The following is a 27,382-nucleotide window of genomic DNA, read 5'->3' as shown; positions in this document are numbered from 1 at the left end:
CATCTACTTCAGTTGATCAGGAGAATGCGGAGACTTTCCATCAGCATGAGTTTGTAGAAAATGACTGAATTTTCATTTTTTGATGAATTTATCCTTTAAATACGATCACAGCAGTGTTATACTGTGTTATATTCATGTATTCAGTTCATACACAAGGAGTTATACTACATTATAGTGTGTTATAAACCAGTATTTACTGCTTTAAAGGGCTGATCAGGGGAGTAAAGTGTCCCACCTGCTCTTCTTCTGCATGAACTGCAACGCTTTAATAAAAACAGACAGCCGTAATAAATCACACAGCAGCGCCTCCTCAATAAATCTGTCATGTGTCAAGATTTTCTTTTATTTTGACAGCGTTTCAGAATATCATACAGGTAAACAAGATTTCTGCAAAAGTTAATATATCCATAGTGTTGCATTTCATAAAAATAGTTGCTCCACTTACAGTCTTTGTGACCATCAATAGTACACTGAGTCATATTTATAGAGATATTTGTTCAGGGTCTACACACTGCTAGAACACTACACAGTGATACTGAGCCGCTTTGGGTGGGAGTTTATGGTGGAGCGCGTGCTGTTGCTTCAACACACACACACTCTGCAAAACAAAAAAAATCTCTTTTATTTTTTTTGTTCTTTATGGTTTCTGTAGAAAACTACTTACAGTTTGGCTCAATGGAAACAGCTCAGATGTGGAAAAGCAGTGAGTTGTGCAAAGGCTGAGCAAAAATACGCACTTTTTTTTTTTTTATATCTTTCTTTTTTTGTTTCTGCTTCAAACAGAAGTCTCAAAAATAAAAAGGAGCAAAGAGCAGAATGATTCTGTATGTAGGCAGCACACTAACCTTCAGTCTGACAAATGTGAACATTTTAGTTTTGGGGCTTCATTTTTTTGTGTGATACCGTCCCCCCCGCCACCATCTACAAGCGATTGAGGGGCTAAGCCGTTTGTGCCTCGCTGACGATTCCCTCCGACATAATAATTCACATCCCAGACCCCTCGGTGTGAGATTGTGCTTTAAAGTCAGGCTGCTTATTCCTCGAGTAATTACGGATCACAATGGCAAAACATAATGGCTTTAAACACTGCTTGCACTTCCCTCAGCGGAGAGGAGGAGGAGGGGGATAACTTTTTGTTCTGGTGCGATGGCTCGAGGCTCGTTCAGGAGGAGGAACTACCACTCTGAACGTTCACGTCTGCAGAGAGGGTGCAGACGCCGTGAAAAGATTTGTCGATCTGAAAATTGACCTTTTGTGTAATCCTCTGTTCTGAACGGCGAGTGTGCAATAACAGCTTAAACACTGTGAGCACCGCGGGGCCTGTCAAACTTTGATTTCCCCACGAGTTGAAGCAACGTACGAGCAACTCTCAACATTCAAAGAGCCCGAAAGACGACTTAAATCACAGAAGCAGGAGTGTTAGGGGTCAATTAACCTGTGTGATTATCTGCTGTGAAGCTGCAATCGTTAGCATGTCCGGCTTACTGGTCTTCTAGCTCATGTCCAGGATGAGTTATCAATACAGCCTCCCCATGCATATCTTTTTTTAAGGGTTAGAGGACATTATTGGGAAATGTTTGCCTCCTTCATCAGTCAGTCCTCATCCTAAAAGACACCGTTTAAATGAAAAGTGATGGTGTTAGAATGAAATAACAGTCTGATCTAATGTTTTTTATTAGCATACTTAAAATATTAGGACTCACTAGCTCTACCCTGCACTATGAGAATAATGCCGTTTCTTTATCTCTACATGATCGTGTGAAGATGCTAACATGCAGCTTCAAGGCCTGGACACACTGGGGGTGTTTCATTCACATCTGTTTTTTGAACTGTAACACAGAAAGTGTTTTCTGAGCTTTCACACTGTGACTGAAGGCATCGACCAATCATGTCGCGTGAAACGGACGTCGTGTCACAGCTCATGTTGGACCTGTTGGTTGCTCATGTTGGTCACGACCCCTGTGAAAAAGGTGACTTGGGATGAGTGACCTCGATCACTTCCTGCACAGACAGACTGCTGTATGTGTGGGGTTTACAGAGCGGGGCACATATCCTGCGTGGCTACTGGTACTTTCCCTTCATTGAAAGAGACAGAGCAGGCACAGGACAAATACTGCCCTTCACCTGTTGTGTGTATTCTCTTCATGTATGTGACATATCCTACAGATACACATTAACAGTGGTATGATGTTGATATGACTGTCCTGCTTTCAGGTCTCTGAATCTCTGGCAATTTAAATGTGACAATATACCCGCAATGCAAATTCTCTAATGGGAGCACAGTATCCCAATTTGCCGTCGCTGCCGGTGTGAATAATTTTGTACTTTCGTGCTGTTTACTCGTCACGTCCCCAGTGTGTAAAGGCCTTTGAATGTATATTTAAGACTCTTTATTGCAAGTTTCTTGTTTTCAAAAGTCAGCCACAGCTAACGTTAGCTTAATAAGCTAGCTAGCTACAGCTGATAAAACCTGCCAGTCAAAATCATCAGCTGGCTGCCAGAAATGAGAAGCTGCTTTCGTTCACTTCTGTCTGAAACAAAGGGAGCATTTTTTCATAAATTATAAGGAGTTTTGAGCTGTAAATCTGCCACTGTTATTATGTGAATGGAGCAAACATATCAACAGTCACCAAGAGAGCACCAGACGAAGTGAATGTTCAGTTATCAGGTTGTATAAAAATGTACACCTGTACATTGATGCTGATGTTCAGCACATTGCCTTCAAACAGACTCAGATTCTGGGGCAGGTACGTGTAAAGTGAAGCGAATGAAAATCCACGGGGAGCTTTGGCACAGAGACGTACTTCTTAATATCACACAGTGTCGAACAAAATCCACCCAAACACAAATCAGATTCAGCAGCTGTTAGCGGCTGTGACAGGTGCAACTTCATCTCAGCCGGTCTGGAAATTATAGAAACGTTTCATCTTCAGGTAACAGATCGTTAGACGAGCGAGCTTCTGACACGTGAGATTGATTCAGTATATCAAGACTTTACCGGTTGAGTTTGGTTTGGCTGCTCGGAGCTCTGTGCTAACATCTGACGATCTCGTGTGAGCAATTCTTCATGGAAATTACAAGAGTCAGACCTCATTAAGAAATCAGTAGTGAAAACTATCATGACCCAGAATGAACCACTTTCACAAACCATCAAACACCTCTGGTAATGGACTAATTTTCATACATCAGCTTGTGAAATAAATCATATATTTCACCATATCACACTCTGAAAAAATACTGTTTATTATCTGTGTCTGTAAAGTTGATGTTTGTATAGCAGCCTGTTTCGAACCCTCTCAGGTGTTTTGGAGTTGAACCTCTCTGTCAGTCTAAGGCACTCTGCCCCCTCGGTCGGTATCGTGCGAGCTCCTTCTCCCGTCTCGGCGTCCGGCTGGACACCACCGTCGCGGATTTGCTTTGTTCGTTAAGCACAGAAATGAGGAAAAAAAATGGATTGACACGACACCCCCGCTGAACTCGGGGATGATTCAAGCGCAAATAGACCGTGTAGTCAACCGCAGCGAGGCCCCCGCCACCCCGACGAGACCTCCGACTGCAATCACAGGGCTGAACGGGAGTGTAGAAGAGAGAAGAGAAGTTGGTGCGGTGAAAGTTCTGCGTCCACGTCGTACACGTCGTCTTGAGAATGGACCAGAATTTCCATCGGCGCAACTAAGGTTCTGTTCACTTAAAGATTATCTTATTTACAAAAATGATCCCACATATTCATATTCATTATAATATATCCATGTCTATAATCATCTGATAGATTTTCTTCAAGACAGATTCAGGTCCACACAGTCTCCGTTAAGGCAAAGTTCTGCTGATTTCATCCTCGCTGTCACTCGTTATTCCATTCGCGTTCGTCAAAAACAGGCAAACCTTTTTTTTGTTTTGTTTTGTTTTTTAACATTCCAGTTCGTAAAACAGACTCCACCGTGAAGATATATATAAAAAAAAATCCAATGGCAACCAGCAGGTGCTTCCTGTCAGTTGTTTTTTATTTGCATGTTCTGTTTGGGGAACTCGACTAGTTCTTTCAAAATAAAAGTTCGTACCCCGCGAATGGTTCCCCGCCACGCTACACACACACACACATTCTAGTTGCTCTTCTCAAAAAAGTGGATGATTTTTTTCCAGTTTCTTAAGGTGGTGGGTGTAAAATATTTCTCAAAATAATTTAGAGTACAGTATCATAAATAAAACTCTAAAAACACGTGGTCCAGATCACCCTGCTCCCCCCCCCCTTGGTTTTGACTCTGTGGTCTATGGGAGAAATGGAGGGGGGGGGGGATAAAGGAGCACAGGAAAAGGTGTGAGGATGGTGGTTTTTAATCCAGATGACCACTGTGTTCTGCTGGAGCCGCGCTGTTATCTGCTCAGCGTGGACGTGCCTGTGCGCAGCGTGCTCGGCAGCTTGTCTGATCCGGGGATCTTCCAAGGCCCAGGAGAGACCGTGGCCTTCCTCCCTGCTGCGCCGCCGCTGGTGCTCTTGTTGGGCAGGCTGGGTCGGCTCTCTCCCAGGCCCGACTCCGCCTGCTGCTGCTGCTGCCCGCCACCGTAACGTTCCACATCCTCCCTGCTGTTCCCGTTGGTGTGTGGGAGCTTGGAGGCGCTGGATTCTCTGTTGTCCCCAGTGTGTCTCTCCTTGGACCTCCCTCTGGTGCTCCTGGAAGATTTGGGCTCCAACCCCTCCTTGCCCCCGTCCCCCTCAGTAGTGGGCTGCACCCTGTGCCCCTTGTGGGTGGACCTGCCACCCTCCTTCTTGGCTCTGCCGCTCCCGCCGGTTGTAGCCGCTCTCCTCCCGTGGCTGTTCGGATCTGTGCTCAGCAGCTCGGCCTTCTGGGGGCTCTTCGAACGCTCCTTCCTGCTGTCTCCTGCCACCGCGTCTCGAGGGATGTCCAGAGGCGGCAGGAGAGGTGGGTCGGGGGCCGGGGCCAGATGGGATGAGGGCGATGACATGGAAAGGCTGTCGATGGGAGGGGCTACTTCCGACAGGCTTGGGGAGGCTGAAGGGCGAGCATCCCATGGGGCGGCATTATCTGGAGCGCAAACACACAGTCAGTAACGAATGACACACACACACACACACTCTGCTTTAAAGCTTGCAAGCATGCCACTGCAAAACCACACAGTAAATCAAAAAAACAAAAAGCAATAAACACAGCAATCATTCCTATTCTACAAGCTGAAAGCATTAAAGTAAATATCCGAGCAGGACTACAACCTACTTCCGAACGTGTCTACTTTTAGACGGCATCAATCAGCCTCCCCATAGCTCTCTTTAAAGCCTCGGCCAATCTAAAACCTTGGCGGAAAATCGAAAACAGGTTTAATGAAATGGATGATGTGCCCAATAGGGTGGTGCTTTAGCGCGAATGAAAACCTCAGGGGCCGGGTGCCTCCGTCTCTCTCTCTCTCTTAAGCCTGAAGAAGTCAGTGTGGAGTGCAGCAGCTGCAGTGAATCTACAGCGTGCTCCTCCACAACGCTCCACTCTCACGGACTGTTAGCTCCTGTTACTGCACCGATGAGTCTCGGTCCCTCGGCCATCAGTCATTTTCAGCCGGCCTAGGCAGGGGGCAGAGGCTAGGCGGGCTACACCAGCGCCACGAGGCCCAATTATAAGCAGACTGTAATGCAGCGCCGGAGCATATTAGATCCACGACTCAAAGAGGGAGCGAGAGTAACTGGTCATGTCCAAGTACGCTGGGACTTCACAGGCTTTTACCTGCAGTGTGTAAGGTACAACGTGCGATCGTTGAACCCTGTGATCATCACATGCTGCGTTAACGGCTGCTGTCAGCTTACAACTCTGCTGAGTCACCACAATACAAACTACAATATGTACGTTTGTCCTATAATTGGGCCTGTGCTCATTAAAATTTGTGATTTTCACTTCTTAGAACTGCAGGAAGTGATTATTTGGCCACTTGGGGGCAAAACACAGACATGTTTTCATCTAAACCTTGAAATAAGTTAGCATTGTTTAGCAACTCGTTGTGAAGTCGATGGGTTTGTGGGTCTGTTTCTGTTAACACATTTTGTTGTATGAGATAAAAATTCCCAACGTGTGAATTTTAAAGTGTTCATGAGTCCTTGAAAACGGTGGTTGCTAACAAGAGGCTAAATTAGACTACAGAGGCTGTCGGGGACATTAAACGTCATCAGGCCGAACACAGAGACTCACTAGTCCGTCTCTACAGGCCGACTATAGTTACAAACTATTCTAACTGTAACTTTACAACTTCTACATTGATCAGATTATAGTAAAGTAGTGTAGTAGGAGGCTTGTTGAAGTCATGCGACCGCGATGCAGTTCGTATGTAACAAAATGAGGATCCAATATTCACACTTTTTGCTCTGTTTTTGGTCTCCACCACCTCCTGAGGGAACTATCTGGCTTTTTAGTGGCTAAATGCTCAACTATGTTCACCAGCTAGTTGCTTACTGCGTCTGTCTGCTCTTTGGGGCTGGCTGGGTAGCGTAAGGTCGGCTCTGAGAGCATGTTAGCTTAAACGATGTTATGAGAGCAAGAAAAGTGAAACAAATCAGTGAAGTTGAAGTCTGGAAAACCAAAACAATGAGCCAAAGTTCAATACAAAGCTCCATAAAGCCAAGTGGAACTCCCAAATGTGGGTGATAATTCTCACAAGTGACCACTTTCATATTATATGCCATTTATATAGTCAGTGTTGTTGTAGAAATATTGATTATAGCCCTTTTAAACTACCCTATTGATAAGGTGAAGCCTACTTTCTGTTTATTTCTACATATATTGGTCTTTCGGGCGTTCTTAATTCCTTAAGTGTAATTTTTAGGATTTTTTGCTGGCTATATACCCTTGAGGTGCAGATCTAACACTTCAGTACTAAAGGCACAAAAACACACACAATGCTGCACACAAACAGCCACACAATAACATCATGCACATGCCCATAATCAATGCTTTTAATGCAAACGTCACACTCCTTATATCCTTTAATTTTGTTCTTCTTTGTGTGTTCAGCTGTTTCCTAAAAAGTGCACACGAACCTGAAACAAAAATAACTTTGCTCCTTTGAAACATCATTATGCTAATGTTTTAAATAGCCAAATTAATCACTGTAGATGATTTGCATAACCTTCCAGTATGCAATTAAAGAGCCTGCAAACTACGAGTGATGAAACGGCGAATCGAGCCCACACAGAGGAGAAACATGTGGGTTTAAAAAAAACACGCAGCTTCCAACTGGAAACAAAAGATCTCTAATGACGGAGAACTGCGTCTTCTGGCCGACCACAGTAAGACTCCCTGCGTGTATTGTTTCAAGAACAACCTCGAGGCGAGCGTGACAAAAGCTCTCCGCACAGAGATTAAGTCTCGGGCTGACAACGTCACATCAGCCTCTGCTTCCTGTGTTTAAGGGCTGGAGGACGACCGACGAGGCCTGATGATTGTGCAGGCTTTTTTTTTTATAGCGTTCCCCTTAAACGTCTTTCACTGTAGTGGGAGGATGCAGAAAAGTGAGCGTCACGCTGGTGCAGAGGCCACGGGACTGAGTGACGCATCGGAGTTTCATTACCCGCGGTGTCACGGGAATAAATGTCCCCTCCCAGGCTGGATTCATGCTGCGTTGGGTAAATAATCTGCCGAAATATTTCACGTTCATCTCCTCTGGCTGACCCGGGGTGAACGCTCATAATGCTATATTTCTGGGCGCTTGTAGGAAGCTGCTGGCTGCCGATTTATCTCTCAGTCAGGGGAAGAGCTGTGCTCCCTAATTTTCCAGCCTCCTGCAGCTTGAAGCCAGATTAGCTGATTACTTTAGGAGCCCAAAACGCTTCTCGAAACAGGTGGTTACAACGAAAAACAACACACAGAACCACAGCACAGAAAGCCAGGGGTTAAAGTGAAGAGAAAAACATTCGTATGGTCACAAACCGTGTCTTTAGAGTGGCCCGTTAGGAAGAAATAGGGGGAGCCATGCTTGTCACTTTTCATGCACATGGAGAGACTGGAAGATACCATTCCTATAGAAGGGGAAGTAACAACCTAGACCAATCAATTAGTGATAGGTCACTGAAATGGACAGAAGATAAACTAATGTTAGTCAAGATAGAAGAGACAAATGATTAGTCTTTTTTTTACAGAGAGAAATACAAGAATACAGCGAGTTTATAAAGATATAACATGAATATAGATGCATGCTAGAACAGTATTATCAAGAGTTAAAGTGATATTAAGACAGTGAAGAGAGAACAGTCTACGTGTTAGGAATGATCGTGAAGATAGAGTTTGTTGTGGGTACTTACCGTACTCGGGGACCTGCCCTGTTCCCCTCTTCAGGAGGAGACGAACGCGCCGGCCTCCGGACTTGATCAGCTCGATGGCTCTGGCGTGGGTCATGTCCCGGGTGCTCTCCCCGTTGATCTCGATGATTTGGTCCCCGACCTGGGTGTCAGGACGGAAATGAAGTCGTAAACAGAGAGAGAGAAAATGTGTGCGTACTGCTTTGTTCTTGGGGGCAGTTTTCTCACGGTCCGGACCCTGAAATAATGATATTTCAGACAAAATCGTGCTTTAGGCAGTGGTTTGGTGGGTAAAGGCCCTGTTCTGTTTTAAGAGAGAGAGTCCTGGCCAAGACAGGCAGCAGCACATTTACAATAGTTGCAGACATTAAAAAAAAGCATATAACCATTAAAGAAAAGACAAATAACAACATAATGTGAGAGCGTATGTGGCAGCATGTGGCCGGAGGGCGACCAGACGTCCTGGAAAATTTGTGAACGTCCCGAATTACGAGCAGCGATGTCGATAATAACCGTCCCGACAATGAGACTAAACCAGAGTTTGGATGATAACCTAATCAAAGGGAGACGTAACCATCCATCGGACCTGGTGAACATCCAGCCAACAAGCAAAACATTTTGTAAACTTGTGTTAAAAATACACACAAAGTCCACCAAGGAAAAGTTTTTAGAGTTTGTTTTAAAGAAGTTGCTCAGAGCCTCGACTCCCGACCCTCCCGAGCACCTTTTGGATGAACATCAATGCTCTTACGGCTAATTGGGAGCAAATCTCTGCAGCCAGGGTCAAAAGTTTGACATATTGATCCATGTTGTTGCCATAGCCGAGGCTCAGTGACCTCAGCTTTGAAAGGTGTGGCTCACCTTGAATTAATATCTCAAGTGTCATCGTAAACTTCTGCACTGATTTAATATCAGTCGCTACAAATATGAGGGAAACTGAATAACAGACAGATAATGTCTGGTAATCTAACACTTAATAATGGCTGTATAGCTGCTGACAAGTAAATTATAGTGATTAAATGTTATTAAATGTTTATATGTACGGCCTCTAAATGCGAAAATTTGCGTGTAATCATTAATAATAATAATCCCGCCTTCCAAATCAGGGTTTTGCTCATAATGACTTGTCGATGAAACAAAAGATTCTCATACTGCTTTCAAACATAATTACATAAACGTTAAAATGGCTCCATGTGGCTCATCCAGCTGCTACGCTGTCTTGTTGTAATGTTTTGTGGACTATGGATCTTCAATTAAGTGCTGCAGAAGACGATCTACTCCAGATGCATTGTAGAAACATCAGATCGAACATCGTCTCCAAGAAAGAAAATCTTTTAGCTGCTTAAAACTTCAGGAACTTCAAGCACTGACGCTGTTTTTATAGATTTTACTCTTGCAATTACAAAAACACTTAAATTGTTGACATGTTTGTGTATTTACAGCATTTGAGGATCCCTTCCTAAAGTGCGTACTGGAGGAATGATTGATAGAAACCTAATATTAGCCATCATATTGCCCGTCACAGTTCACAAAGGCGAAAATAAAGAGGAGCAAATTAATGAATGTGTTGGCACGCCTGAGATTGAGTCGATTACGATGTGGCAGGTTTGTAAATGAGCACACTACATATGAAATTGAATATTAACAAGCTTCTGTTATTCTGGACGACAGTGATTTATAAGGATCAATATGGATCTATAATTCACCGGCTTCCCTGTGAGCTCCTGTAAGCGTTAATAAGCATTACCCGCCATGAACCGCTGTAATTAATTTTGGCAGTAATTTCGACGCGTCGTTCGGATGGAAATACGGCGGGCCGGTTCTCAAGGGCCTGCCGAGGAACATATCAGGGACGCCATGATGAATACCAATAACCTGGACACAGCTAATGTAAGTATTAACTGGACTCTCTCTTCCTGTTGTGGCAACTTCCTGCCTGCCTAAGCTTCAGTCCTCCCTCCGTCAAGACTCTCACCTCGCAGCCCTTCAAGAGACGAGGTTTGACTAATGGGGGAGGATTCGCGGGGAACGGGACAAAACATGGCGCCCAATTACGCTTACAAATGGAGAAGTCCTCCGGTAATGGCCGGGGTAATTTGAAAGTCAGGAGCGGACTCGAGTCTGGAGAGAGGTGGGGGGGGGGGAGTCATTAGGTGTCATTACGATGGTCTGAAGAGAGGTGGAAGGCAAGACAGGTCGCTCATTAATCCTCACCTCCTAACAGCAGAGGAGAGCGATCTCCATTTTCATCTTTGATAAAGAGGGAGCTGAATTTTTTTGGTGACGCAGGAGCCCACGCACCAACTCTCTCCGTTAGAGACGGTTTAAGGCTCCGAGAGGTGATTAAATGAGCTGAATGATTATCTGTAATAACCAATCACTTCATACAATTTTCTTAAAAGCCTCGGCGCTGACACTTGAACCCTAAAAACGAGCTTGTTAGAAAAAGTTAGCGCTCCTTGTTACTGATTATTTTGTGGCTACCAGGATCAAAATAGATCTTTTCTTGTTTTTCTTTTAAAGATGTGACAAAGAAGACCGACTCGGCAGGGAGTCACGGCGCAAGTGGGCTTTTGGTTTCAGCACCTCAAAACGTGTCAAAGCGCCGCTCGAATCCAAAGTGACAGGCATGTCAAAAGCTTTTTAAGCAGACTCTCACATTTACTTAAGTTAAATGCAGATTGATTCGTCTCTGCGCTCGGCGGTATAGATCGAGGGTGATTGGACGGGGGGGATCAAAGTGTTCTCTGCACCTTGTTCTCTGAAATCTATTCAGCAGCGCAGAGTCGGGCTGCTTTTCAATATCCGACCAGCGGCGTTACTGTGAGGCCGTTCATCTAAAACAATCCAGACTCAGCGAGGCAAATTAACTCCATGTACCATGAGCGCAATTTCGAGGGAGTGTTTCCATTTTTTTTACAACTTTATACGTCTACTTCACGACACTTCAGAAGGAAGTTTGTACTTTTTACACTACTTTGTTTATTTGACAGCTAAAGTTACTTTTTAATTCAAGATTTTACAAAAACATGAGATATGTGATTTAAAAACATCATTTTTTTGTCTGCTCTATACATTAGCTACTTCTAGCATAAGACACCTGAATCTCCGACCAAACTGTCAGAGGCCGAGTTGCATTGTGGGTCACGTAGGCGTCAGGTTTTGGTGTAGAAACTAGAAAAATGCATGGAACAAAGTAAACGATATCTCTGTGTTTGCTGTGATGTTCTTGGTCCTTAAAAAAGAAACAGGTGAATAATAATTTCACAAATAATTATGTTTTATTTCGTAGATATTGAAGTTTCAAGTTAAAGTCTCAGTTCACGTTTAAAACTGTAATTGCATTTATAAAATTAGATAAAGTGAAAGTGTTGGCTCTGTAATTTTACATAGATTTGTTTGTTAATTAAGTTTTCACAACAAATTTTTTTTTTTTTTTTTACGTCAAACGTCTTTGACAAGCTAATTAGCAACTTGACCCGCTCCACTGCCTGCTCAGGTCTGATACGTACGAAAACCTGGAAAATATCTGTATTTTTTATTGTTTTTTTGGCGCCCTAGCTGCTGTAATATAATTATTAATATTACTATGAATGCTGTTTTTATGCTGTTGTACCCTTTAATATATGACACTTATAAAAGAGTATTTTCTGATTCTTGTATCAGTGTCTTCCACCACTCATCAGACTTTACCGAGCTCTTACGCCGTCTTTAGATTAAGCTCAGGAGAAATCCCATCCTGCTCCTCCTCCACCTGTGCCGAGGCCCCACTGGCCTCCATCGACTACACCAACGAGAGGAGTAATACCTCCCCCGGGGGCATTTTGAACAAATTATCTTTGACAGGTTCATTACAGATAAGGAATGTAGAGCAGACTGAAGCTATCAGCTCCAGACGTAAAGATCGGAGAAACTTTCAGGAAAGAGAAAAAGAAACGGAGGACGGCGGAAATCGAGGAAGAGGAAGAGGTGTCGGCTGTAATTCTGCATTAACAAACAGAGAAAAGCTTCTGTGGAAGCTCAGATTTATGTTTTGCTAGCAGGAAATGGAGACCAAGAAGGGAAAATTAGTTGGAAATATCAGAAAATGTGTGTCTGCTTTCTCCGGCCAGATAGTACAGTAGCAACTGTAGCTGGAGGGAGAAACATTAAAGCAGAGTCTAAGTTGGCCCACTTAAATCTTTAATCTGTCTTTATCTTTATGAATATTATCTGTTACTAAATGCAGCGGAGAGTTTTAGAAACTTTGGGAGGAGACGAGCGTCTAAAAAAACTCTCGGCTACAAAAGGACGAAAGCATCTCTGGGTTATTTTGACAGATTATTTCTTAACCGGCTCTGAAAAAAGTTGCCGTTGCAGCTTTGATAACATCAGACAATTACAGTGAGCGTCTGCCATGTAATCCACAAAGAAGGAAAGCAGCTTAACCTTTTAAAGCGGGTGTTAGTGGCTTCCTTAAAAGAAAACGACACCATCAAACTAACCCTCATCCTCCCGTTGCGGATGGCCGGTCCGTCCTCCGCCAGCCGTAGGACAAACAGGTCCATCTTGTACTCCCGCCCTCCGCGGATGCTGAAACCGAAGCCTTTCACGCTTTTCTCCAGCTCCACTGTGAAGAAGTCGAAGTCCTGTGTGAGCTGGGACGAGCACAGATCAGATGTGATTAGATTAAGGCCACTACAGCAGAAACATAATCTCAGGAGTCAGCAAAGACAAATGAATAAGAATTAGGCAAAGGCAAGGTAAACAAAGCACAACCAAGAAGTATATTAGACCTCACCTTGTATTATAAAAGGCATTAAAAAGGTAAACAAGGGAGCTGCTCACAAAAAAACTATTGCTGGTGATACAAGCTCTTTAAAATGCAGCTTTACATGCAAACAGTTTGTGTATCCCTGATTTCCCTTGAGGAAATAAAGTATTATCTTCTTTTAAACTGTCAGTGTCAGCTATTAGTAGAAATATATGACTTCAATTTGTAAAAAACCTGATAACAGTGTATGTGAAGGTGTATAGATTGAAGAGTTGTATATACACAAAAATAATAACGAGGTAATCTGGAGTAAAAACTATAAATATGTCCGAATATCTGCAAAAAAACAAGGGTCTGAAGAGAAGTTTCTACTTCCTTCCTTCTTCCTTTCTATCTTCCTTTTCTTCCATCCTTCCTCCCTTTCTATCTTTCCTTCCTTCCTTCCTTCCTTCCTTCTAAATTTCTTCCTTCTTCCTTTTGTGTCTTTCTTTCTATCCTTCCTTCCTTCCTTTGGAAATAAGGCTGATGAGAGTCAACCAAACAGTAAACTTATGGGCTGTAAAAAACAAAACAACGAGCTGAAAGACACCAACATGCTCTGAAGACCTACAGTGAACTGTAGAAGGGGTCGATGCCTCACATCCAGTCTCAGTCACTGTTCTCATGTCAACTCTCCATCCTTACCTGAACTGGAGGCATCCTGTATTCTGGGATGGTGAACTGCCTGGCGTCGGTAGCTAGCTGTCTGTAGTCCAGCAGCGGCGGGTGTCTGTAGTCCAACGTGGGCGGCTGCCTGTAGTCGGCCACAGGAGGGTGCCGGTAGTCCACCGGCGGCTGTCTGTAATCTGTGAACGGCGGCTGTCTGATGTCCGGTTTAACATCCTGCCTCGCCTTCACCTCCGACCTGTAACTAACAGACCAATCAGCATGAAGGAAGAACTTCTGCGACCGTCATCAAAACCTTCGGACGCGCTAATTCACTCGCAATGTTTCGGTCCTTAGCGTGCTGAGAAAATAATGCTCCCCGACACGCTGCCGGCTCACCCGGCCCTGATAGAGATGACTTGTTTTTGGTTTCGCACTGACAACCATTAAACAAGACTTCAGTGGGCAAATTAAACAGTTTTTTCTTTCACATCACATAAAATGTTAATAATAAAAACAAGTTCTCTCAGAGGCCGGCGATGCAGAGGAAAAAGAAATGTGGATTCTGTGGGAAGGAAGAGGGAGGGGAGGCAATGACATTGTAGATTTTGGACCCCTCTAGTTCTCGCTAAAATATTCAACAGATCTCTATAAAGAAGCAATTTGTGTAAATAATTCAGCAGTCCATAAGAGTTAAGTGATGTTATACAACAAACCGGTGGAGAGCGAGAGGGGAGGGTGAGAGGTGAATAAAGAGAGCAGTGATATAGAAAAAGAGAAAAGGTGGAAGTGAGAGGAAGAATCTGCGAGACAAAGAGAATAAAAAAAGTTAGAGAAAGTCGGAGAGAACGAGGACGAGGGGATGAAAGTACCAGACTCAGTCGTACCTGTATCCTCAGGGGAGCAGTGTCTTTGTGCCCCAGAGACAGATCGAGGGGCGAGTCTATAAAAATGCTTCACTGCATCAGAAAATGGAGACAGCTGCAGATGTGACGCCGTAACGGCTTTTATTACAACGGTTTGTCAGGCTACGTGAAAATCCTTCTAAGTGGTGTCTTACCTGCTCTCGTGGGTGTAGGTCTGAGGTGGAGGGGCGGGCAGCTGGGTCACAGGGCTCTGGTGGGGCACGGGGTTGGGCTGGTTAACAGGCGGGTTGGGCTGGTTGACGGAGGCGTTGGGTTCTGTCACCGCCGGGTTGGGCTGCGAGGCGGTGGAGCTCGGCTGGATCTTGGGGCTGTGCTGGTGGGCCATGGGGCTCTGCTTCTCTGAGCTGGGGGCTGATGGGGGGTTGCTGATCTCTGCAGGACAAATCGGATCAGAACATGTACTTTTTTAGCTTTATTTAGTCTTTTTCAGGGCTTAAATCTGCATGAATCGACTTTTTGCCTACTTGGAAGCAGCTGGCAACGAATTTACACATTCAAATATTATCACCGTATCAAGTTTTATCAATATTTACTCTCCTTTAAGTTCTGTTTCTGTTCTCCAGCGACTCCTCTGAGAAATATCTGTCTCTTTAGCTGCTAAACTCTCCACTATGTCCACCAGCTAGTTGCTAATTTTACAGAAAAGTGTCATTTGCTGCACAGTGCTGCTGGAAAAGATGCAGTAGAGAGCAGAGAGACTGAAACACAACAGCAAAGATCCCTAAAAAACTATACTTATAAAGTTTATATGACAAATATGTCTTGTTTATGTTCACCTGGTCTGTTTTTGGTCTCTACCAACTTCTAAAGTAAATATCTGGTTCTTTAGCTGTTAAATCCTCCACTCTGTTCAGCAGCTAGTCACTTTTACATCTGCCGTTCGGTGCTGGCAGGTGGTTTTATCTCTGAGAACAGCTGCCTGTCGTGACCAAAATTACAAAATAAGAGCGCTGAGAGTGAACCGAAACTGTAAAGTGGATAGAAAAGGAGCTGCAGATTCAGCTGACTGCTCTCTGAGGGTTCATCTCTGCCAGCAACCTAACATTTTGATCTGATGTGATTTTGAGGTCTAAAAAATGTGTTCGTCTTCTTCATTGTCTTTGTTAGCGCACTGTCACATCTGTCACTCAGACGAATATCATGTAACCTGCAGCAGAGGCTCAGTAGTCCACTTTAGTTCAATCCAGCCGGATTCACCATCAAATTGTACTCACTTAAGGACATCAGCCACCTAAATACACCTAATTTTTCAAGATCTGTGCATCCTTTCCTGAGAAATTAATGAAAATGTAGACAAATGCAAAGTTAAAGAAAGTTAGAACTAATTCCTGGATCTGTTTCTTTATCCGTTATTCTGGACGAAGACCTATCCTCCATCCAAGTTAAAGAAATCTGGTAGTTTTTGTGTAATCCTGCTGACAAACCATCAGTTAAGCTCCTCGATGGAGGTAAAAAATAGACCATTACTACAGTAACAAGACAGAAATGATATGAGTATTTACTGAAAATCACTCTTCAGTCAGTCTTACTTGCTTCATCTTTTTAATCTGTTGCAGGGGACCAAGTATGAGACTGGTTAGGATTAAAATCTTAAAATCTACATGCAGCACATAAGAAGAAATCACCAGGAAACTGAAATCACACACACTTTTCAGCATTCGAGCACCTGCATGCAAGAGAGTTATGGAGCGAAGAGAAGAAACACAACTCATGAATATGTGACAGTAAATCTAAAAAAAAAACACTTTGGGTGTTACAACTTTCATTTAATGGCATCACAGTTTCCTCATCATCCGTCTCGTCCACGTGTTCCTCTCACCTTCCTGCGGTATGATCCTCAGGGTGACGCTGAGGCCCGCGTCCTTGATCAGCTTAACGATGTCGGCGTGCGGCATGTTGACGATGGACTGGCTGTTCACCGCCAGTATCCTGTCTCCCACCTTCAGCTTCCCGCAGCGGTCGGCCGGGCTGCCCTCGATGATGCGGCCAATTTTATGTGGCACAGCTGTTGGAGAGATTCAGACGCCGACACACACACGCAGGTTAGACGCTCAGCAGCAGCAGCAGCAGCAGATTGGAGGATTACGCCTGTCTGTGCTCATACACCACTCCCTAACTGACTGACTGAATATGTCTCTGTCTCTCACATTTTGCTATTCACCCCAGGCTTACGTAAGGCATCCAAGTTTTTTTTTTAATGTGTGTGGGCGATGCACTGATGCTCATAGCCGCTTACTGGAGATGTGTGTGACTGACGTATCGTGGGAGGGCATGTATAATTGAAGAGAGAGGGAACGAGAGGTGCTTCACGTTTTATTGAGCCATTACCCCTCCTTATACTTAACTTTGACTCTTATCTTGACACTATATTAAGCTGACCTGGTGGTTTATATATGTCTAAGAGCCTCCACATGAAGATCAGCACTTGTTCTGCAGTACAGAGGATGACTGAACGTGTACTCGACTCTGTGAAATGCCACTAAAACAATCAATGGACTCACTGTTGGTGGCGGCCGCCTCGGGCCGGTTGAGCGAGCTGATGATGACGAAGCCGAAGCCTTCGCTCTCCTTGCGGTTGATGATGACGTCGCTGGGCTGCGTGTTGGGCGTCGTCCTGTCGGCGGCGTTGGGCGCCTGGGTGGTGATGGTGCTGTTGGCGTATGTGAAGTCGCTGCGGGGGGAGCTGTGCTGCGTGGAGACCGAACCGGGGCTACGTCCGTTCTCCGGACAGGACTCGCCTGTAGGGGGAGACAAAAAGCATTTTCTCAGTCTTAACCATCCATCCGTCCTCTCCTGGTTAGCAGCAGCGCTAAGCAGGTTTTTCCAGCTCCTCTCGAGGGACCCTAAGCTTCGCCAGGCCAGATGAGATATATAATCCCTCCAGCTTGTTCTGAATCTGGCCCGGTGTCTCCTGCCAGTTGGATGTGCTCGGAAACCCTCCAAAGGAGGCCGCCCAGCAGCATCCTGACCAGATGCCCAAACCTCACTTCAAATAGCTCCTTTTTGATGTGAAGGAGCAGCGACTGTCTACAAGTGTCCAGGGGAGGTTACTGTAGAAGTGATTATGGGCGATACTTCAGGTGCTCGTAGGAACCAGCGTAAGTAACAAAGTATCATAATAACTGATGAACTAGGGGCACTTTTAAGGCTTTAGAGGCGTTAGCTAAGCCGCTACGCTCATCCTTAAGGGTGAGTCGAGCCACTCAGTGGAGGAAGCTCACTTGTATCAGTGACCTCATTCTTTTGGTCACTATCCAAAGCTAATGAGCTGAAGAGCTGGAACACAGATCGACTGGTTAAATCCAAAGCTTGTGCCTCTCCACCACAACTGTCCTGCACAACACCAGTATTTTCTACATTGAGGCCGTGCTGTGTTTGTGTGGTGTCAGAGTTACTGGAAAAACATTTCGGAATGGGAAAAATCACGAGAAAACCCGGAAAGTTAGAGAAAACGTTGGTACACGAGTTGCCGAATTGAAGTCATATGACACTGAAACATGGTGGATGAAAGTAAACTTTTACCAAGTCATGATTGTATCGTTTCCTTTGCTCTTCCTCATCACTCAAATAGCTGGAAACCAAAATAAGCAAAATAACTTTCTTCTTGGCGTCCATGTTGCCTCCACAATCTGACACGATGCCCACCGACAAACTGAAGTCGGGAGAACGACTTCCCAACTCGGGAATCTACTGCTTTAATCTTTAACTACGTGCTGTATTTTGTAAGATTAATATGTTATGACCTCTGTCAAGGAGGTTATGTTTGATCGGTTGGTTTGTGATCAGGATTTCACAAAAACTACTGGAAGGATTTCCACTCAACTTGGATGGAGGATCGGTCCCAGCCCAGAATAGAGCCCAATAACTTTTGGTGTGGATCTCACTTTCTTTTTTTCAATTATTTCTCAAGGAATACTGAAAAAAATCATGCGTATTTCAGTGCCTAGTATCTGTGAGCGAGTACAAACGGAGGATCTTGCAGGTTTAGAGTCCAACAACCATTAAAATGAAGTATAAAGTAGCAGAGAAGTTGCATGAAATAATCAAGAACCACAGATTTAAATAAAGCACTTGAATAAATTCACTCTCCGACACTGTGTTGGATATAATTGGTGGACAAACACGAGCAACATTTGCCGGAGATCAAACGCAGCCTGTCAATCACAACATCTCCCTTATTGATTAAAGGCGATTTAAGATTCCTGACGCTCTCTCTCTTTTTACCGAGAGAGGAATTACTCAATGTGCTGCATAATTTGCGTTGGAAGGAATCCGAGGATGATTCTTCATGTGCAAACACAATTAATTTTACAGGCACGAGGACTTTTTTGTCTTCTGTCTTTCCCCTTAAAATCAGACGAGCCGGAGCTGAATCTCATCCTTTGTGAACGAACGAGAACAAGCAAAAACAAAACAAGAGAAGCAAAAGGCAACTGTCACACACAACTAGTAAAACACATCATTAAAATGCAGAAGCAACCAGAGCAAGAAGCATCTTCTTCTTCTTCCGCATCTTCTTACACCTCTCGCCTGTCGCACCGCGGGATCAAACCCTAGCGTCGTTCTTTTGATTGCTCGCCGGGAAGCAGCGCCGCGGTTGTTTTAATGTAGTTAAACAGCTACGAACTGAAACCGTAGCTTCAGCTTTACTGTTACGCCGTCGTTTCTTGACACTGAGAAGTGCACAAATATTATTTTAAGTAGTCAAGAGAAAAGATAATGAATCGTGTTTTAAAAATCAGGGTCATGAGGTGCAGGCAGAAGTACGAGCGAACTCAGAGCAGAGGGAGCAGGAGTCAGACACCTTTGCAAAGTGCCAGTGGGAGTCAGACAATTAGGATGGAAGTGAGGGCTGCAGAGGAGGCCGGGCGTGAGTCAGACGGGAGGTTTTGGTGAGAAGGAATTGACAGAGAGTGGGAAGAAGTGGATTGGTGAGAAGAGAGTGTGGGGAGGCGGTAATAATGAGAAGAAGGGGAAGGCCGGAGTTCATGGAAATCTGCCCAACGTCCAGAGAGCGACAGTGTTTGAGCCAGAGTGTGTGAATGTGGAGGTTTTTTCAGACGTAATTACACACAAAGAGAGAGATTAGCGCTTCAGTTTTACGACTGATTAATTTCCTTGAATCGGTTCAGGACGAGAATCAAGGGGAGAGGAGAAGAAGGAGGACGGACAGAGACGCGTCGCATCAATTCGCTTTATAAAAACAGTGTCGTAAAGCTGCTCTGTGCAGGATTAACCACGTCCAACCACTGACCGTGTGAAGGGTTCGTCTGACTATGATTTATATTTTTCTAATCATCAAAAACTCCTAAGTAAAAATGTGTTCGTTCAGCAACTTCTGAAGGTTTAAAACAGCTCATAAATATTTCATTTTTTGAAATCAATCACTCCTGGACGCTGCAGCTTTTTAGTAAACTCCAGCTCTACCACTATTTCCTCCAGCAGGAGTAAGGAGTGCATTTAATCTGAGACTATTTACAGTTTATGGATTATTACACATGTTGTGCTCTGGTGAGTTTTTACAGCAGCAGGTCGGTTCATGTGGCTTTAATTCAAAATGGACTTCACTGTGTGTGTTCAAGGCAATGAAAGAAAGCGTCGCCCGGTGCAACAGTGCGGCTCCTTGATGCGTTTTTAAGTAGTTTTTGGACAAAAGCTGCTGATAAACAGATATTACTTTTTAGTAGGACACATTCATTGCTGGTTTTGGTCTTTTTATTAGAAAAAATATATATAATATCACAAGTCTCATCATTTGAAGGTGAAATATGTGAGAATTTTAGTTGAAAACCTTCAAAAAATAACAAATTATTAACAGAACATGAATAAAAAGGACAGTTTTGACGTCATTTCTATGTTTTGTGCTGCAGAGATCATAATTTTCTGTCATTATTACCATATGAATTGTCGAGTAATGAGGCAAAAATGAGTTTTGTGAGGTCACTGTGCATAAAAATAGAGAAAAGCAGCACATCATTGCATCTGAGAAGCTAGAAGATGTAAATATCTGGTCTTTATTGTCCTCACCTGGCTGCACCCTCCTCCTGATCACCAGGTTCACCTGGCCGTTTCGTGCCGCCCCGTGCATCAAGTCGATCACGTATCTGTGAGGCTTCCCCACCACCGGGATCCCGTCCACAAACAGCAGCTCGTCACCGGGCCGTAAGCGTCCGTCCAGGTCGGCTGGACTCTTCTCGATGATCGCGCCGATCAAGATCTGTTATCACACGTAGATACGTTATAAACAGGAAGTGGAGGACTGGACTTCAGATGCTGAACTGTGAGTGTCACATGCAGTGTTTGTTAAGATGGTTTGTTATATTGATACACAAATAAGCTCAATAAGGTGACTGAATTATTATTTTTGTTACTTTAACAGACAGCAAAAGACACAAAGGCAGCCAGAGCCAGCACTCTCTCAGGGGTCAGAGGTCAGGGTTAGGTGTACACAGTGTGTGTGTAGTAGGTTAGAGAGGAGAAAATGACAGGGTTCCACGCCCATCGCCATACGAGCCTTCTCACGCGTCTCCGGACTCACAGGCTGCCCGGCCTCGTCCCCGCCCAGCACCCGGAAACCGAAGCCGGACTTCTGTCTGCGCAGGTGAACCTCGATGTCCTGGTACTCCGCTCCTGAGGCGACACCACCACAGACAATGTTAAAGTCCAGGGGCCTCATCAGCTTAAGTTTAGGCTTGCTCTTAGCTTGCTAATGATGGACAAGACAAGACAGACGTTCAGGTTTACTGTAGCTTTGGTGAATCAAACCGTGTCGGTGGAGGGGAGGATGTATAACCGCGTCACATGGTCAGGGAAAGTAGCAGCAGGCTAACGTCAGCATTAACTTCTAGAAATAGGTTGATATCAATGTTAGCTTCTCTAACGAGCATACAACAGTCTTAGCTCTCCAACAGGCTAACATCAATATTAGTTTCGCAAACAGGCTAGTCAGAGTCAAGTTTTTCCTCTAACAGGCTAACTTCATGGTTAGCTTCTCCAACAAGCAAACATCAGCAATAGCCTATCGAATAGGCTAACATCAGTGCTAGCTTCTCCAACAGGCTCACATCAGTGTTAGCTTCTCCAACAAGCGGACATCAGTATTAGCTTCTCTTACAAGCTAACATAAGTGTTAGCTTCTCCTACAGAATTACAACATTGTGAGTTTCTCCAACAGGCTAATATTGGCGTATATATTAGTGTTAACCCCTCCAACAGGCTAACATCATCTACAAACAGGTTTAGATTAGTATTAGCTTTTTCCAACAAGCTAACATCAGTGTAAGATCCTCTACCAGGCTAACTTCATTGTGTTGCTTCTCCAACACCTTTGAGAAACCTTTCAATCGTAACATTTTTGGTGTTCATCTTGTTGTTTTGAATTTAGGACAGCGTCTTTGCCATCATGACTCAGGATTTCTAACTTAAAAAACTGTCATATAGGACAGTTCTGTCATAGATAAATTCCTCTTCTGAGATAAGATGTTTTTTTCCCCCTAAATTCAGTTAGAAAACTAGTTTTTATAACACCAAAAATCTTAAATGTCATCCTCCAATGAGATAAGATAAGATTTCAGACTTCCTGTAACGAGGCCCCTGATATCCTGCATGTTTTAAGGTTGTGAACAGTTTGTTTTTCTAACAGTTTCCCTGCAGAGATGAAGGTTTTTACCTGAGGAGTCCACAGGAAAAACAGTCCTCGGCTGGCCAGGTTCTAAAAAAAAAGAAAAAAGATGCAGGAAACACACATTAACAACAAATATTATACAAACACAGTCACCCAACAAATACACACATCGACAGTCGGCACACCAGCACACACACACATTCTCCCATAAAGGCTAGAACAAGGCAGAAAGGCCCTGCCTCAGCGTTAATGTCACCGCTGAATTTCAGCATCATCCATAAAAGTCAGGAAGTGCTTACAGCGTGTAATATACCCGTCCTTTATTTACAGAGTGAGGTGGGACGCGAGCACTGATCTGCAATCAGCTGCTTCGCACAACGACACGATTTGCAAAAATGAACTCGAGCGCAGACGAGCGGCTGCAGATGAAAAATTGTTTCCAATTGTGACTGTTTTAATCACGCCGAGCGCTCCGCCGGGACTCAGGACGACAGACACGAGGAGTGACACAGCTGTTGCCACAGAAACCTCATGCAGTGCTTCTCATGGATACTCTTCTATTCATGTTTTTACTCTAAGTTATACTGATCCTCTATTTTAATATAAAATACATTGTCTGTCGTTGTTCTACTGTTTTCTCACACATCCTGACACTGTTGTGAAAAAGGACACGTCCTCGGTGGGTTTACGAGTAAATCAGTGAATAAACATTAGATGATCAAACCTCGCTGCTGTTCCATAAACTATAATATAATCACACAAATGAGGTCAACTCCGGTTAATTACACACTCAGCTAATTAGGTAAAAAAGGCATTTTTTCTTTTAGAAACATACTGACAAGAGATTAAAACAGATGACAAAGATACACGAGGGAAAGAAACAGTATAAATTACGAGGTTGATCTGATTTGTGTGGCATCTGACTGGATCATTTACAGTTTACTACGGTGATGCTTGTACCTGATGGAGGTTGTGTAAACAGAAGTGTTGTTCATAAACACACAGGCAGTGAGTCAAACAGTCATTCTGTGTCTATGATGAGAACTTCAGCTGCTGATGGAGATCATGCCGTATGATATAAAGCTCCAGATCAGCAGGAAATAAAGAAGAAATCCACAGTGTTTTAATAACATCTCTGCAGGAATCTACTGAAAAACAACCACTCCATCGATCAGGGTTGATACAATATGAAATGACGGACGTGAGACTGACGTCAGGTCTCTTTCTGCATCAGTCGGGGATCATTTAAAGGATTTGTTAACCCAAACAGAACAACCAACATTAAACTTGCTCTCACAGATAGTTTGACCTGCTCTCTCCAGAATCAGTGTCCTGTTATTCTGCAGAAAACACAGCGAGCATTCATTAAACTGAAATATCTGCCTCCACCACTGGGGGCTGAGAGAGTAGTCTGGGTGACCTTTTCACCCGGCCCTGTTGCGTAAGCGCTGACATTGATCTATTAAGGCTCAGAGAAGATGAAGACGAACCAACATTAGCAGCTCACAGAGCTCCACCAGCAGCCCGGGGTCGTGACGCTGCCAAAAAAAAAAGGTCACAACCTGCTTCACCCACACCAGCTAGCGGAGCAAATGGAGCAGTCCTAAATAAATCTGTCCGCGCCTATTCCCCCGCTGGGCCTCACCCGACGTGACCCCTGACCTTTCACTGAGAGCAGGAGGAGAGTGGATGCTACGCTGTAGCTGTAAGAGGAGCGAGGAGGGATCCAGGAAGAAGGTTTGATGAGGTCTGACAGCCACGTCCTCTTCAGTAGCAGGAAGAAGAAACACCTGTCCCCTCTGTGACAACTTACTACCTCACGTCAGCGCAAAGACAGCAAAAGAAACCGACAAGACACAAACTGCTGCTAACTGTAGCTGCCTTTAGCTAGTTAGCTCAGTTAGCTGTGCTGCTAGTGGTTCAGACTAGGAGCTGAGGGACCAGGTGAGTGTTTGTGTTCACACAGCTTACACAGGAGCTTTAGGCTAGCTGGTTAGCATGCTAACTTCAGTGGATATCTCTGCAAAAACAATATATAGACATCATAATGTTTACTTTTAAGCCATTGTGGACTATTCTCAGGAGTTTTCTGGGGGTCAGGAATATAATTTCTCACCACTTTTAGGTCAATAAATAAAAGATTTAACAGTATTTATTCCAGGAAATGTGGAGAAGACTTGCATTAAAGCATTTAAACCTTTACGACGGGAAACACAATCACAAGAGGAGACAGCTAACTCAATTAAATTAAATTAAAAAAAAATCCAATTAAATGGAAAATGTAAAGACCTACTTTTTGAAAACATCTGATATCCTCCAGCCTCTGATTGTACACATCCACATATACAAGTTTCTCCTGCCTGTGGCATTAAACTCATGATAATATCATAACAAGATGAAATTGCTTTTCCCACATTTCACAAGTCAGACGATGGTTACACTGCTGGCAACCAAAGCACTATGTTTATTATCTCTGTCTCTGAAGTGAGCTGGACGAACACCAGCGTCTTGAGACGTCCAGTCAGTGAAAAAGAACGAGCTGACGGGCAGGTTTGTGTTTGTTCACCTGGTGCGTGTTGACTCGTGTGTGTGTTCAACGAGCCGAGATCAAGCGAGGTTATATGAGGAATTAGCAGCTGCAAAATGCGTAAATCAGCAAATCGTCTGATGAGCCTCGTTAAGCCGAGGTGTTTGTGCCATCAACAGATCTTTCCGTTTGATTGAAAGAGGTCAGGCTCGTCTAGAACGAGCTTTTCAAGTTTTCTGTGCAGCAGCAAAAGGCGACAACAAAGAAGTTGTGGGTGTTTGTGAGAGAGAGAGAGAGAAGAAAGAAAGAAAGAAAGAGTGATGCATCTTCAGTACTCCACCTTCCCAATCAGGAGTCCATCATCTTTCTTCAGTGCTCAGAGAGGAGTGTTTGTCACAACGCTAACACCTGCAGTATCAGCTCTGGTACTTACGCCTACTCTCAAAGATAGCCCTGGACTTCTCATAAAGGTCATAGGGGTCTGGTTTAGCCAGGGCTAAGACCTCGGAGGCTGAGTCTGGCACCGAGGCCCTGTGGAGATGGTGGGTTGGGAAGGGGGCGCTGTGGGGGATAACAGGGGCTGAGAGGCTGGTCTGAGCGGGGCTGCCCGGGCCCTGCTGGGACTCCCACTGCTCCAGCACCTGTGAAGCACAATCGGCAGGAGGGGGGTCAGTATTTCACTTCCAACCTTTTCCCACTCGTGACACTTGGATTTTCACCTGTCACCATGACAACAACACTGAAAAACTGAAGCATAGTTATGATTTTTGACCGTTCGCTAATCCCCAGGTTAGCACTCCTGTCAAGCTTCTGTTCTCTCAGAGCACACGTGCAGCTTATGGTGAGAATAGTGGCAGTTTTACCATCCAAGACAGAAAGGTTTGTCATTTATTGTTGGCCGAAATGACAACAGCTAGCTTCAAAAGCTAATGCTAGTGCTAAAAGGTTTAGGTGCTAGGCTAAAGGTCCGTTAGCTAAGCGGTTGAGAAACTCTCTTTATCCGGCTGAATGTTTAATGTTCCCTGCACATTTGTTTAAAAATGGAAAGCCTCTAAAAGGACCTAAGCTATGCACATGATGGCTACATAAATGATAAACTGCTGAATAATTGAGGCTAAAAACTCCCGGGCTAAGATCCTCACCATCTGATGATCCATAGAGGATGGAAATAAAGGAGCAGTTAGCCCGAGTATTATGGTAGGCTACAGTATTATTTATAAGTGGTGGAAGATGTACCCAGATCCTGAAATATTGCTGGATTACTCCTGTCTGCAGTAAGCTAGTTAGCTTGTTATGCTAACATCTATAGCTGCTGTTAGAGCAGATTTTTTTGGTGTTTTTGGTTTTAAACAGGTGATATAAACGTCACAAGCCTCCAAACTATTTAGATATCACCCACTTGATATATGCTAATGCCTTAAAAAAATAATGCTGGATTACTCCTGTCTGAGGTAAGCTAGTCAGCTTGTTATGCTAACATTTACAGCTCACGTTAGAGAAGATTTTTTTGTGTTTTAAACGGGCGATAAAAAAGGGGAAAAATCAGAAGCTTGACAGGCCTTTTCTAGTTATGGTTGCTATGCTTTGATTGGACAATCGCCCTTTAGGGGCGGGGTTTAGCAAACGATCAAATCATGCTAGTCGACAGACAGGAAGCCGGAGAGTTAGTGAGGTTAGTAGCTGAAACAAGCAAAACAACGCCAGACAAAAACATTTAGAAGAAAATGATAAACAGATAAATATGGCCCTATTTTGGAGGATGACAGCAAATCTGGTACTTTATTATCCCTACTGGTCAGTGCATAAGGTTGTACACTTTATATTATACCCGATTTTCATAGGCTTCATCCAAAAACACATTCGGAAATGTGCTGTCAACTGTCTGAGGTGACGGCGGCAGTTTTGACAACACCAGTCAGTCAGAGTTGTCAGCCTTGATGTGTCAGATATGCGCGGCAGCTCAAGTCGCAGCACGACACTAAGCAGATCGCCACGATGACACGCTGACATGTCAGAAAGTGTGAGGGACGGATCCGGAGGGAATGACAACAGCTTTTTTTTTTTATGAAACTGAGACGGTGCGACTGGCTGCATATGGCAACGCTTTAATATCGAGATTTACGGGGGCATCTGGTACAAGACGTAGCGTGAATAAATATCGGCTTCGTAAAAGCTCAGAGACTGAATCAAAAGTGTTTCCACTCTTTGTAGTTTTACTCGTGTCTGCAACAGGGGCAGGCTGCTGAGGCTGGGGACCTTGTTAAGGCCGGGATTAGACTAGCTGCATCCTGATCTCTCTTCTTTTGCTCCCGTCTCTGTTTGATTAGGAGCGTTGAAGCGAGTTCACTCTGGCTATAATCTAGTTGGTCAGACGGATGGAGGACACTGCAGGCAGGCAGGACTTGCACCTGCATGTGTTTCCAGCTGTTGCCTTCAGTATTAGATGGATTTGATGGACGAATCTTGATAAGCTCGTTTGCAAAAAAATGAAACTCCCGGGAGCTGCCGGCTGAGCTCGACTGTAAGTCCGTATGACAATTAGACGATCCCCCCCCTGTTCTTGGCTTATTAGTCAAATTCCTCCATATTTCATTTTCAGAGCACAGCACAACTCTTC

The 27,382-nt window shown here is 44.2% G+C and overlaps 1 protein-coding gene across 13 annotated transcripts in view; it reads right to left on the bottom strand.

The window, feature by feature from the left end:
- Window positions 1–310: 310 nt before the first annotated feature.
- magi2a (membrane associated guanylate kinase, WW and PDZ domain containing 2a) overlaps window positions 311–27,382 on the bottom strand; it is a 226,257-nt gene continuing 199,185 nt past the window's right edge. For 4 of the 13 annotated variants that reach the window (XM_084346037.1, XM_084346043.1, XM_084346048.1 and 1 more), the window contains 11 exons: window positions 25,199–25,406; window positions 22,284–22,325; window positions 21,129–21,244; window positions 20,642–20,831; window positions 17,116–17,352; window positions 16,434–16,619; window positions 14,749–14,986; window positions 13,728–13,953; window positions 12,775–12,927; window positions 8,294–8,432; window positions 311–5,042 (listed from right to left, as the gene is read on the bottom strand). In XM_084346037.1, coding sequence (XP_084202163.1) covers window positions 4,372–5,042; window positions 8,294–8,432; window positions 12,775–12,927; window positions 13,728–13,953; window positions 14,749–14,986; window positions 16,434–16,619; window positions 17,116–17,352; window positions 20,642–20,831; window positions 21,129–21,244; window positions 22,284–22,325; window positions 25,199–25,406 — 2,406 coding nt within the window. In that variant the 3' untranslated portion in view covers window positions 311–4,371. Of the gene's footprint in view, window positions 5,043–7,922; window positions 8,061–8,293; window positions 8,433–12,774; window positions 12,928–13,727; window positions 13,954–14,748; window positions 14,987–16,433; window positions 16,620–17,115; window positions 17,353–20,641; window positions 20,832–21,128; window positions 21,245–22,283; window positions 22,326–25,198; window positions 25,407–27,382 lie in introns of all 13 variants that reach the window. The other 9 variants (XM_084346047.1, XM_084346039.1, XM_084346042.1 and 6 more) reach the window with 7 other exon arrangements.

This window comes from Pagrus pagrus, assembly GCF_965226575.1.
Source record: "Pagrus pagrus genome assembly, chromosome: 23".
Lineage (NCBI taxonomy): Eukaryota > Metazoa > Chordata > Actinopteri > Spariformes > Sparidae > Pagrus > Pagrus pagrus.
This window is presented reverse-complemented; position numbering and strand designations above follow the sequence as displayed.